The sequence below is a fragment of the Podarcis filfolensis genome (assembly GCF_964270895.1).
Source record: "Podarcis filfolensis genome assembly, chromosome: 9".
Classification (NCBI taxonomy): Eukaryota; Metazoa; Chordata; class Lepidosauria; order Squamata; family Lacertidae; genus Podarcis; species Podarcis filfolensis.
In genome coordinates, this window is record NC_139610.1 from 36,508,970 (window position 1) to 36,522,354 (window position 13,385).

Here is a 13,385-nt window from a genome sequence, read left to right on the forward strand (position 1 = left end):
CTGCCCCCCCCCACAGTGATACAATTGGAAGTGGCAAACTACTGTGCAAATATCAGATAAAAGTTTCCATATAAGCAATGTAGTATGAAAGAAAGATAACCACTCACTAGTACAAAACTTCATTTGCTTCGTGCCTCTCGTATCTCACTGTTTCACACATCATTCTGTGAAAAAAGAAACAAAAACCATTTATAAGTAAGAGCGCTTTTATTAGCTGCTATTTTATATTACAGTTAGGCCAGTTCCCTTAAAGCCACACATGCTGAGGATAAGTGGCTGTCACTAATATATGGCTGCAATGTAGCAGTTTTCTCACAGTGGGTTTTCAAACACATATCAAAATAGATGTGCAAAAAGCGAAGGTTGCGGACCATGATCTGCTATATTTGATTTCAGGGAAGTGAAATCTTAAGTCCTCACAAAGAATGTTCTTTGTTGTTGCAGACATCATGAGGAAAATAATGTCAAGATCGCCATCCCTTAAGTGACAGTGATTCTATTCCATTCCATGTGTCACTTTCCATGTTATTTGTTAACTCTGCCTGAAGATACATTTATTTAAATTTGGTCTCATTCCAGAAAGCAAAGCGTGTGGCATATTTATGTTTTTTAATACTGGTATATACATACACAAATTTCTCAAAATGCTGAATGCAGGGAGTATAGGATATAAACTTATTTTTAAAAATTAGATAATGATATTGCTCTGTTACAAGCACCTTAAGTCTTACATGTTTATGCAAACCTGGTCCTGGGGGGCAGGAATAAAGAGATAAAACAGATTTACTTAATTAAGTCTTATTCATTTTATTGAAATGAATGGTTCCTCTTAAGTCGGGGGGGTGTCTTCTACTGCATAGAAATACCTTTCATGTTACATGTAAGCTACAAATCATGTTAGCACAGAAAAGTTAATACATTTACCCAGTATCCCAGGGCAGGAATGGAATTCTTACTCAAAAGATTTATCAGAAAATGAACAAGCAGACTCCTGTACTTTTGGGATTTACAACAGAAATGGAGGATTCCCTATTGTCACTTCTGTCAGCGACTGTGGTTCTAATAACTGATTTTATGCCACTAGACTTTCTTTGCCACCATGAGTTGCAACTCACATAATTGTGCTATTTAAAAATCTAATATACTAATGTCAGTAGCTACCTTCCCTCCAGGTAACTTCCAAAGCTCATCCCTTGGCAGAATCAGCTACAGAAGGAGTCTGCTGGGAGTCTGTATCTCTGTGTGTTTCCACCTGGCAGCTGCCAAGCTTATTGGGGCTGTCTGTTCTCTTTCCCTCCAGATAACATTAAAAGCTCAAGCTTTGTCAGAGGTGTGAGCCTTTTGGCACAAGTCAAAGGAACCCGTGCCCCTGCAATGAGGGAGAGAGAGCTCAGTGCAGACTTCCAAATGAGCTGTGAAAAGAAGTTACCCTAAATACTGTATATGGAGAAAAGAAATCATAGAGAATCTGGATATTCTATGAAAACTGTTGCCCCACCCCTCCACAGAAGTGATCAAATTCTTAAGGGTGAAAAAGAAGCTGAGGATCAAAACTATGAAAGATTTTGCTGCCTGGGAGTGTGCTGCTACACTGGGTTAAAAAAATACCCTTACCAGAGAGAGACGGTCAACTAGCACTGGTGCTCGTAAGCCCATTTTTTGATGCAGTATTTTGAATCTCTATGTGATTGTATTGAATTGTGTTAATTGATGGATTTGATTGTTTTTCTATGTTATTTATATGCTATTGTGTTTTTGATATTATAGTGGTTGTAATGTATGCTAATTTTAAATCCTATTGTTATTATTGTGGACTGCTTTGAGTTCGACATTGCTGTTGGAAAAGCAGGATACAAATATTAAATTTTGGCCTAGCTCAGGGCACCATGGTACCTGCCCCTGTCATCAGCAGGCAGCAACGTAATTTCAACCTGTGATAACAAGTAATAATATGATGCTGGAACATGTTTTGACATACAGCAATGCAAGAGCAATTTAAAAAAAAAATGAAAGCAAGGCAGAGAATGCCACTGTTGCACACTCTTTCCAATCTAATTTTCCAAGTTGTTTGTAATAGTAACAGGTACCATGACAGAGATGGGAAACACAAGATTTATTGCTCAATATTATAATAGTGAAATGCTTTAATGATAGCAGTAAAATGTGTCTGTTCATAAAGTTGACATCTGAGATTTTCACATGTATTTAACAAAGTTTATCTAACGATACTCCTGGAATGTGAATTAACAGATTCTATTCCCACCAGTTCCATCCTCTACAGAATGGCTTAATTGCTAACTTGAAACACTTTACCTATAACCTACATTCAGCCAAACTACTTTCATTAAAAATTTCATTTCAGAAGAGCTGAATTCTCATGATACGTTTATTCCAATTAAATTTAAGACTCTGATTGTGCATTCACAAAAGAAAAGATGTGTGATGAAGAATGAAGGAACTGTTACCAACTTCCATCTGGCTGTTGATTTCTGATATTTCCTTAACTTTCTGACAGAACTTGTCACAGCCAAGTGTAGGCATGTATAGTTCCCAAAGTCATACTTAGTATTTCAGAAAACTAATTAGCAGGTTTCAGTTGTCCTTGAGTTCCACAATACAACACTGTGAGCAATTTGAAGCAATTGCATTCACACATACTCTTGCTTTTTCTCTTTCTTCTAACACAGCTTGCTCAGAGAGCCAATGTGCGAACCCACATTTGTCCATATGATTAGGAGACAACACTTTAGCTAGCTGTAGATGGGGCAGCACTCTCGCTGGAGGAGCAGATTCGCAGCTTGGGGGTTTTCCTGGTTACATTTTAATCTCAGGTAGCTTCAGTGGCACAAAGTACCTTTTACCAGCTATAGATAGCTCACCAGCCACAGGCTATCCTGGATAGGGATAGTCTGGCCTCAGCTATCTTTGCTCTGTTAACCTCCCAATTTGGTTACTGCAATGTGCTGTAAGTTGGGTTGCCTATAAGATGGTTCTGAAGCCCAAATTGTTTCAGAATACAAGAGCAAGAATTTTAACTGGCACAGCTCTTTCAGGTCATATCTCACCGGTTTTAAAAGAGTGTCCCTCGCTGGCTAATCATTTTCAAGTCCAATGCAAACTACTAACGTTTACATCTAAAACTCTAGGTTGCTTGGAATCCAAATATCTTAAGAAGCACCTGATCCCAATAGTGGGTCCAATGGTTAAGAAGGCAGTTCCTGCACATGCTGTAGAGAGCAGTGAGGGGCAGATGGGGCTTGCCCACCTGGAAAAGTAGCCTAGCCCATCTAGGAGCAGGAAAACTCTGATCTTAAACCTCTCCTGCTTTGCACGGTATCTTTGGGAGAAGAAAAGACCTTACACAAATTCGGAGTGGATTCCCCAAGACAGTTGGATGGTGCCTTGTGCAGCTTCTGCTGCCAAGCTGGTAGCAAATGTATTGCTTTGATTTCCTTAGCACCACATCAGTGAGTCTTGTCATCTGGGCAGCCCAGGACCTCCATACACACTGCCCAGGCTTGCACCCCAGGGAGGTCACTTCATTGATGTTAACACAGCGGTTTGACTCCCCCCCCCCCCCGGCACATTCCATTGTCTTTGAGACAGATGCATGACAACAACCTGATCTCATATCAACCCACTTTGGTTATAAAACTATCGGCCAATGCCCTTTTCCAAGTGACACCCTGTCAGAAGTAAAAATCATTAGCTATTTTTACTGTAACTTCCTTTTCTTACATATTGAATTTCATATTAAAAGTGTGTCATAAGCTGCTTTGAGTTAAGTTATAAAGAAAATGGGATCTAACAACTTCAAATAAACAGATTTTTTAAAAAATCATTAAATAGCATTCTTAGAAGACACCCAAATAAACTTCATGGCCATCACTTTTCATTGCTCTGCAAACTTCACTAATCAATAGTATGTAAAACTGTGTCAATATAGGAGTTCTACTTGGTTCTCCATTCTCTCTCTCTCTCTCTTTCTCTCTCTCTTGTGCGTGTGTGTCTGTGTGTTTTCATGAGACCAGTGGCTGTATATTTAGGTATTCCTTATCTCAAGTTTTTAGTTTTGCTTTAAGTTTCAGTTAATCCACACTGAGAGGAAGTGTATTACTTAACTTCCAAAACAGAATCTTTTCTGTTAAAACGCAGCACCTTGTGTTAAAAAGAGGATAAAGCACTTTCATTAAACAACTTACCGGAGCTGGTGTTCTCGTAGATTAGACAAAGCTTCCATTCCGTGTAAATAGGAATACACAATCTCCAGATCCTATAAACAGAGAAAACAATCATTAAAATTTTGAGATCAATGAAAATCACTTTAAATACTTACTACAGTATTAAAGTATGCAGAGGGGAGCTATATTTTTATATACATAAACACAAACAGCCTCCTAAAACAAATGAGTGCTAATCTATTGGACTATTGGGAGAATTGATTATTTTTACAAGACTGGGATTTTCTTGAAGGCATCTTTCTTCTCTAAATAGAAGAACGTAAACTGGACATAATTTAAATGCCATTTCAAGAATATCTCTAATGAAATGATTTCATTGCCTATACATCACCTTCTTTCTCCCCTGCCCTATCACAAATCTTAAAAATATCTTGCAAGCTAGAACATTATCACCAGCTATTGCTGAAAAACACATCACCAAGCGCACAATCTCAGAAATTCAAAGAACCCATTATTGTATAGATCAACGGATTATAGATTAAAATGCAAAGCACTTGAATTAAAAGGAAGAAATTCACTAAATTAAAAGTAGATTACCTGACCAAAATAGTTTAAGTAAATCAAAATTAGTGTAACTTGAGCAGTATTTTTTTGGGGGGGGGGATAACTTTTTTTTTTTAATTCTTAAAGGTTTGAGGCTGCATCTATTACTGACAAGAATAATAGAAATAAATTAGAGAAATTCCATTGTGCTTTATAGAATTTTAAAACCTGTGAATAAAGAACAAACCAAGTCACCATGACAAGATATAGAACTGATTCCAACTACACGCTAGACTGAGAATTGTTATCTGAAATACCACCATCAGTTCAACACAGCTTTTTGTACCATTGGTTCTCAAATATTTTCCACTACCAATAACAAACAATTAATGCCTCAAAGCCTTCTGTTCTAGCCATTATAACATCTTCTTAGCCCATGTCTCTGGTAAATGAAGCTGTTCTGATACCAATCATTCTTAACATATGAGCCAATTGGCTACTTGTAAGGTACTATTCTACTTATGGACCAGAGGCATATAGAAGGTCCTTAAATTGTTGTTCTTGACATTTCTTTTGAAGATTCCATCACTTTAATGTATTGGGAAGTTTTTGATGTTTGACCTTGGCTGTGCTTTTATTATATTGTAAGCTGCGGCAACCCAGCCAGATGGGAAGAGTAAAATATTATTGATGTTCTGGACTATCCCTTGAAATGTCACAGCAGCACAGGTATACGCTATAGATATTGCATGTACCCACCCACAGCAAAAATTAAGACCACCAATGTAGTAGTAGTAGTAGTAGTAGTAGTAATAATAATAATAATAATAATAATAATAATAATAATAATATCAGTTATTTGATATTTTACTCTCATTTTAAATTGGGAGTTACTTTAATGCAGTTTACATTTTAAAAAATCTCTACGCTAGATTTTCTAAAACAGGAATGGCATTACTAAGAGTTGTGAATATCGCTACACTTTGGAAAAGTGGTCCCAATTTTAAGTTAGAGTAGGATATCAAAGGACTATGTGGAAAATCGCTGGAACACTGTCATACTCTAAGTAGAGGATACAGTAACTAGGTAACGGAAACAGTGGGTGTCTCTGCATGCACCATGAAGAAAAATGAATCTCTCAAATGTAATAATAATAGACTGTGATCATAAAATACAGCTGCTTCATTTATATTTTCACTAATCTATGTATCTTGAAGGGGGGGGGGAAATACTATAGAGAAACTTAGGAAAAAAATTTATCCCCAGCAATATAAAGAATTATTCTGTTTAAAATTCTGTTGGGAGCTGCCCAGAGTGGCTGGGAAAACCCAGCCAGATGGACAGGGTATAAATAATAAATATTATTATTATTATTATTATTTCCATAGCAATGAATAATGCAAAAGGAGCTGGGTGACGAGAAGTCTGTGCATGCCACTCTAATGGTCAATTGTGTCATCTGGCAACAATAAAACCACACCCCAACACACACACACCTTTATCTTTATTTATTTTATGTTAAGAAATTTATATTCCACTTGATTCTTTAATTTAAAAAACCTCAAAGCATTTTTTTAAAAGAATAAAGTAGTAAAATCAGTTTAAAAACAGTTTAAAATGTTAATTAAACATTCTACATATCTGTCTAAACAAACATCTTTTTAAAAAAGGTAAAGGTACCCCTGCCCGTATGGGCCAGTCGTATCCGACTCTAGGGTTGTGCGCCCATCTCACTTAAGAGGCCGGGGGCCAGCGCTGTCCGGAGACACTTCCGGGTCACGTGGCCAGCGTGATGAAGCTGCTCTGGTGAGCCAGCATCAGCGCAGCACACGGAAACGCCGTTTACCTTCCCGCTATAAAGCAGTACTTATTTATCTACTTGCACTTAGGGGTGCTTTTGAACTGCTAGGTGGGCAGGAGCTGGAACCAAAAGACGGGAGCTCACCCCGCCGCGGGGATTCGAACCACTGACCATGCGATCGGCAAGCCCTAGGCGCTGAGGTTTTACCCACAGCGCCACCTGCGTTCCCAACATATTTTTAGCAGGAACCAAAAAGTAAAAGGAAGTATGCCTGATGTCAATAAGCAGGGAGTTCCCAAATTATGGTTGCTGCCAGACTTTCTTACACAGGAATGAGTGTGCAGGCTTTCCTTAATTAACCAGGAGGGCAAGAGGAAAGTAATCTACATCCTATGTCTGTTTTAAATAAGTACAGAGCTAGAGATGAAAAAGAAAAGTATACGCACAGACACACAGATCTTATGAAAACAGATCGAAACTCTGCAAACATTTTTCAAGCTGCTGCATAATCTGAGCTCCTGTCATCTGTTGTTAGGCAATCTATTCCACAAACAGTTGCTTTGAAGGTAGTGTGAAATCCTGTAAAGCTCTTCCACAAAGCGCTAAGAAGGAGCTTCTATTAGGAAACAGCACTCCCCAACCGCCCCTGCCATTCACAGATAATGGAAAAATAAGTATTTTGTGAACTTCTGGGTGGTGGGTATCGACCACCTCAAACTCTTTTTCAATCAGGAGGCAACACTCAGAATAATTTTGGAGAGGGATGAAGTACAGTCATACTTCATGTTACGTTTGCTTCATGTTACGTTCTTTCAGCTTACATCCCGCGGCGACCCGGAAGTACCAGAAAGGGTTGCTTCCGGGTTTCGCCGCTTGCACATGCGCAGAAGCACAAAATGATGTCACGCACATGCGCAGAAGTGCCAAATCGCAACCCGCACGTGTGCAGACGCGCCACTGCGGGTTGCACTCTTTTCATGTTGCAAACGAGCCTCTGGAATGGATCCCGTTTGCAACCAGAGGTACCACCATACAAAGAGATATTTTAGTTTTGCTTCTGCTGCCTGTTTTATTTAATAAAATTAATACAGTGGTACCTCCAGTTACGAACTTAATTCGTTTTGGAGGTCCATTCTTAACCTGAAACCGTTCTTAACATGAGGCATGTTTTCGCTAATGGGGCCTCCCACTGCCACCACCGCATGACTTCTGCTCGCATCCCGGGACAAAGTTCACAACTAGGAGCATCTACTTCCGGGTTAGTGGAGCTCATTACCCGAAGCGTTCCTAAGGAGGATGGTACGTAACCCAAGGTTCCACTGTATGCCACCTGGCTGTACATGGTTTTATTTGTGATGGTTATAAATTTTATGAGTTTATTTTGATTTAATTTTTTTATTGCTAATTGCAGTTTTAATGTTTGTTGAAGGTGAGGTCAGCATGGTGCCCTCCACATATTGCTAGACTACATTGCTATCACCCTTGACCAGGGGTCAGCAAACTTTTTCAGCTGGGGGCCAGTCCACTGTCCCTCAGACCTTTTGGGGGGCCGGACTATATGGGGGGGGAATGATGCAAGAGCACCACGAGCCCCGGTGGCTGCTTATCTGTGTCTTGTGAGCAGCAGGGGCTGGCGGCAGCGGTAGTGGTGGAGGCACGATGAGTGACGCGCAAAACGGCTCCAGAGAGGGGCTGCGTAAAATGGCAGCCACTCGAGCACTGCTGCTGCTAGTACCAACAAAGCCCAGACCCCTCCTCCTCTAGGCAGGGCAGGGAGAAGACGGGAAGAGGGAGGGAGGAGGCACTGGCGCCGCCCTGTGAAGGAGAGGGAGGGAAAGGGAAAGAACGTGTGCGCTGGTGATCAACGCGTGATTCCCGGACCATCTGCGGGCCAGACCCAGATCGCAATTGGGCCTGATCCGGCCCGTGGGCCTTAGTTTGCCAACCCATGCCCTTGACCTTAAAGATTGGAACTGATGGGAGTTGTAGTCCAGCAATATCTGGAAGGCACCAAGTTGGCTAACCTCAGGTTTATCATATACTGCCTTGGAACCTTTGAATGAAAGGCAGACTACAAATACCTCCAGAAGGAAGGAAGGAAGGAAGGAAGGAAGGAAGGAAGGAAGGAAGGAAGGAAGGAAGGTAAATTCAGATCACAGCCACACTAACCCTAGTGCAGGACTGTATGTACCTCTGTGTTGTGTGCTTTTAACTATGTCTACAGATGAGGACAACTACAGGCAGAAGCAGGAATATGCTTTTCTACTGGGCTGGAGATTTATAAAAGGGAAGCAAGTAATTCCATTCCAGCTTGCAGATAGGAAATGTTCATGTGATAAAATTTGCAGAGGCAAAACACCACTGAATCATGCAATGCACTGAAATTAATGGCACAGCCAGCTACTGGACTTTGATAGACACATTCACTGCAAAAAAGGAAGTAACTGCTCTGCGTATATATCAATAATGCAGTTAATATCTATTACCTATTGGCTGCAGATATTACCACTTATGTAGTACTGGGAGTCACCACAGAAAGTTTAGATCAAAATTGCTGAGACTCATCAATTATATTTGTGCTACTTGGCCATGCACATGAAATCTTAAAATCTAAGTCCTCTTGGAAGGTACTATGAATCAACCCAATAAAATATTTTACTTTACAGAGAAAAGCAGATGAAGGTTCTATCACTGCTTGTGTATATCTTTCTTGGGAAACTTTCTAATGTACTATTTCTTGGAAGAATACTACTATATGACCTCTTCTTTTCTACATATAGCAGATTTATGGTGCATAAAGAAACAGGACAATTAATTCTAATTGTCCTGAGATGCAAAAGGAGAATAAAGACTGATTATTACAATGTAAAACAGAAGGAAGTAAAAATGACTTAGATTTTCATAATAGATTTTAACAGAGGTGGGGATGTATGGTCCTCCTGATGTTGTTAGACTTCAGCTCCTATCTTCCCTGACCATTGGCAATATTGGCTGCAGTCTATAGAAGTTGGGAGTCCTTTTTCTTATTTTATAGTATTAATAAACTAATTCTTGCCAGATTTTTGTTTTGTTTTGTTTTTACATTTTTAAAAAGGAAAACAAAAATTATTTTAGTATCATCATTATATTCCTTATGCACACAGATGCTCACTAATTGTTTTTCAAAGTGAAAATATTCAAGTGAAAAACTGATTTCTGAGCAGTACTGCTAGGTTCCAATAAGTAGCATGTGCATTCAATCACATGACTTTTTGGCATGTTTGCCACTCAATGAAGATCCAGAGTCCATGTTCTACAGCCGCAACATTCTTTTAGATAGAATACCAATATACAGCCAATATTCCTGACAGAAATTTAAAAAGTTTCAAATTTCCACTAGATGGCAGTCTGGACCAACTTTGGTCTTTGAAAGCTTGATTTAAAAAAACCAAATTCAATTCCAATAATTAAAGATATTCTGTTAACAAACTAGACATAAAATTATGTTGTTTAGGTGTTTCACCTGACACACAGTATCTGTCAATGTCAGTCGAGCTGCTCAGTACATAATTTTTATTCTTTTGAAATATACATAATAGTCTTTAAAAGCTTTGGCTCTGAATAGAATGAATCATTTTGAAATGTAATTATATTACATTTTACTTTACTATAATTCTCTTCTGCTTAAATGTTTTATTGAATGTATTATCAGTTTATGTTGGAAAGTTATTATAAAATGAATTATTGATTGTGCCCCCCCAACAGGGACAAATTTTGCACAATTTAAAGCTCCTGCTATATCCACTGCTTAATATTTAATCATTGTTAAATGAATTATGACTGAATTTGTTTGCAATGCTGATGCTACAACAGTTATAGACTGTGTGTCTCATGAATGAAAAAAACAAACCACTTGAAATATATTTATTGCAGCAAATACAAAAAACCCTAATATTTTAAACACAATTTACACGATGTTGAATGTGGTATTCAACTTATTATTGTTATTTAACTTGCAAGCCAACATGCACAAAAATATTTTTGTGGAAAGCCGGCAAACAAATTTCATTAGCTTATTTCCTTCAACCAACAGTTGTTATTCATGTAAACTATGTCAACAGAAAGACAGGATAAAATACATGTTGCATTTGTTTCCTCACAATATAGAATTCTTGACTTTAATGACGACAACAACAACAACAACAACAACAACAACAACAACAACAACAACAACAACACACACACACACACACACACACACACACACACACACCTCATTTGAACATCCTATAAAAACAACTTGCTGAACAAGTCCTTGAAAGCAAGTCACACTTTACTACAAGCTCTCTGTCCGCCCCCTCCCCCTTAAAAACACAAACAAATCTAGAAAGGGGATAACCCACTAGAAATAGCATTTAACTGAATGAAAGCAGGTTTTAATTGGCAGATACAAATAGGTAGTCTGCACTGAAACAAATATTTCATGGGCTGACTCAGTATGCTTGCTGTCAATTAACCAGAGTTAGATCAGAAAGAAAAATGGGTTCAAACCAAATACACCTGGCCAACTTCTCAGTTTAGAGAATAATGAAGGATAGTTACTGGATAGATGGGCATGCCATCTTTGCAAATTAAATGAACTCATGCTGTTAAATATAGAAATCAACTAACCATTACTTAAGCTCGGGTGAAGACAATCTGATTTTGCCCTCTGAGGACAAAGCAAACATGGGAGGTAAATTCAGCTGAGGCACAACAATTTGCCTGAGTCTACACCGAATTTCATGGCTGACTTTACTGACTAGTGCACATTAATTTTGTCCAGCTTTGCTTATATAAAAAAGCAAGCATGTTTCTCTTTGCTTCTATTTTGGGCTTCACAAGGAATCTATGCATTCCAGTTATTACTAGGTACAGATATCAATAACTGCATTAAATATTTCTTTAATGGAGGATCAGCTATGGTTGTTTCTTTTTCCCAGCAGCCACTGGTGAAACCTGAAATTAAAGAGGCTGATCTAATTAAGTCTGCACAACTGGGCCATCTTACAACTAATGCAAATTGTTGACTTCCTGACTTCAATGTTCCACACACCCCTTTTTGTTTAAAATTCAGCCTGAAGACAAATTGTTTGAATTTTAGATAGAACTTGTGTTAGTCAGATTACTTTATACTTAGCCATCAGAATCCCAAACCTGACAACATTTGCAAACCAAAAATGTTTACTTTCTGAATATCAGAAAAAGTGCTTGCAGCCTGCAGTAGAGAAGTAAAATATAATGCACTATTGTGCACCATCTCCTATAACTAGCTACTTGTCCTTCAGACCTGGATACTATTGCCTTTCCTTCACAGTGTAATAGCTCCATCACAGTGTAATAGCTCATGAACTAGTGTATATAAAGAGGCTTCCAATTAATATAAGTAGTAATAAGAGCTATGATTCTGGAGATGAGTGGCAAGGATTGTACGCATTAGACACCCAAATGCATATCTGATATACAGTAATTGGAAAATTAATAGCAGCAACATGCAGGTTTCTTTAAGCACAGTATGGGGAAAAAACACTTTGGAATTAAAATACTCTGTTTCATTGCCATTCTTCTTGAATCAAGTCATAATTTTCTCAAAACGTGACATTTTATTTAACTTTGGCATCAACTGTGAAACAACATGCAGCTCGTCTATTTTAAATATCTGTGTTAGAAGATGGCAGGGATGTTTTTTTTAAGCTATATAAAATCCCAACCATAAAATGAGCAAACGTGCCAAGTTAATACAACTTCCAGGTTACTGGAGCAGTATTTATTAAGAAATGAATCTGCTTTGGACTGCAATCCTATACATGCCTACTTGAAAGTAAACACTGATAGCAATGTAAACATACATTGGCTTACACTATTAAAATAAGGTAAGGCACAGTCATTACAAAGTTGTTGTTTTTTAAAGGGAACATTGTTTTTTATTGACTTACAGTGTAATCCTATTTATATCTACTTATAAAAAAGTTAATTGGGCTTACTGCCAGGTAAAGATTGAAGTCTTTATAAGTTAAGATTTTACTTGTACATGGTTGCATTAACTACATCTTGTCTCCTTTTCAAACTCAAGAGCTGTTCGTACAGTATCCTTTGGTGTTGTTATCAGTGAAGACCCTCTTACACATATGTTTCAGTGACTACTACAGACAAAAGAACTGTTAAATTGTTGTGGGGTGGGAATATTTTAAGCTATCAGATAGCAGTGGGTAGCTTTAGAAAGTGCATTTTTCCAAGTCAAGTGCAAAAATCCTGTAACACCTGTCACTTTATGCTTTTTAAAAGATGCTCAAAGGCACTCTTAATTCTTTAACTAGCAATGATTGCTCTAGGGTTCCTTAAGTCTTTGAAGTTGGTTTCCAGGGTTGGGGGAGTGCTTGCGGGTTGTTGACACAGACACACACACTACCCATGCACCCATTCACAAAGAGCACATTCACAAAATCTCCACTTCTTGCATATACATCTATTCATGTAAGCTTGTACCCCATTAATTCACTATCTATCCACCTGTCCATCCATCCCCTCTCTCTCCTAACACCAAGACAACCTGCAGCACACAAAATCAACCCTTCCAAACCGTGAAGTGTACAATCATTCTTGAAAAATACAAGGGTTGAAGAAGTGTTGTTGTTTCCTACTTCCTTCCTCAACTTTATGGACTCTGCAAGTTGAGATCAGCACTCAAGCTGCAGAACCACAGTCCAAATAAGGCACACCTCACGAGATACAGTTCTACATCAAGAGTCCAACAACAGTGGCTAGAAACACAACACCAAGGACGTCAGGGGCAAGACAACATTCATTAATGTTTGCATTCCTCCATTTTAATGTATCTTAGG

The 13,385-nt window shown here is 38.5% G+C and overlaps 1 protein-coding gene across 10 annotated transcripts in view; it reads right to left on the reverse strand.

Moving 5' to 3' along the window:
• Positions 1-13,385, reverse strand: part of RAPGEF2 (Rap guanine nucleotide exchange factor 2) — a 160,656-nt gene that overhangs the window by 102,957 nt on the left and 44,314 nt on the right. For all 10 annotated transcript variants that reach the window (XR_014552130.1, XR_014552131.1, XR_014552132.1 and 7 more), the window contains exons 2-3: positions 4,203-4,273; positions 108-164 (exon numbers count right to left, since the gene is read on the reverse strand). Coding sequence is in view for 6 of the 10 variants with exons in the window: in XM_083630985.1 (XP_083487111.1) it covers positions 108-164; positions 4,203-4,273 (128 nt within the window). In the remaining 4 variants the exon portion in view is untranslated. The remainder of the gene's footprint in view (positions 1-107; positions 165-4,202; positions 4,274-13,385) is intronic.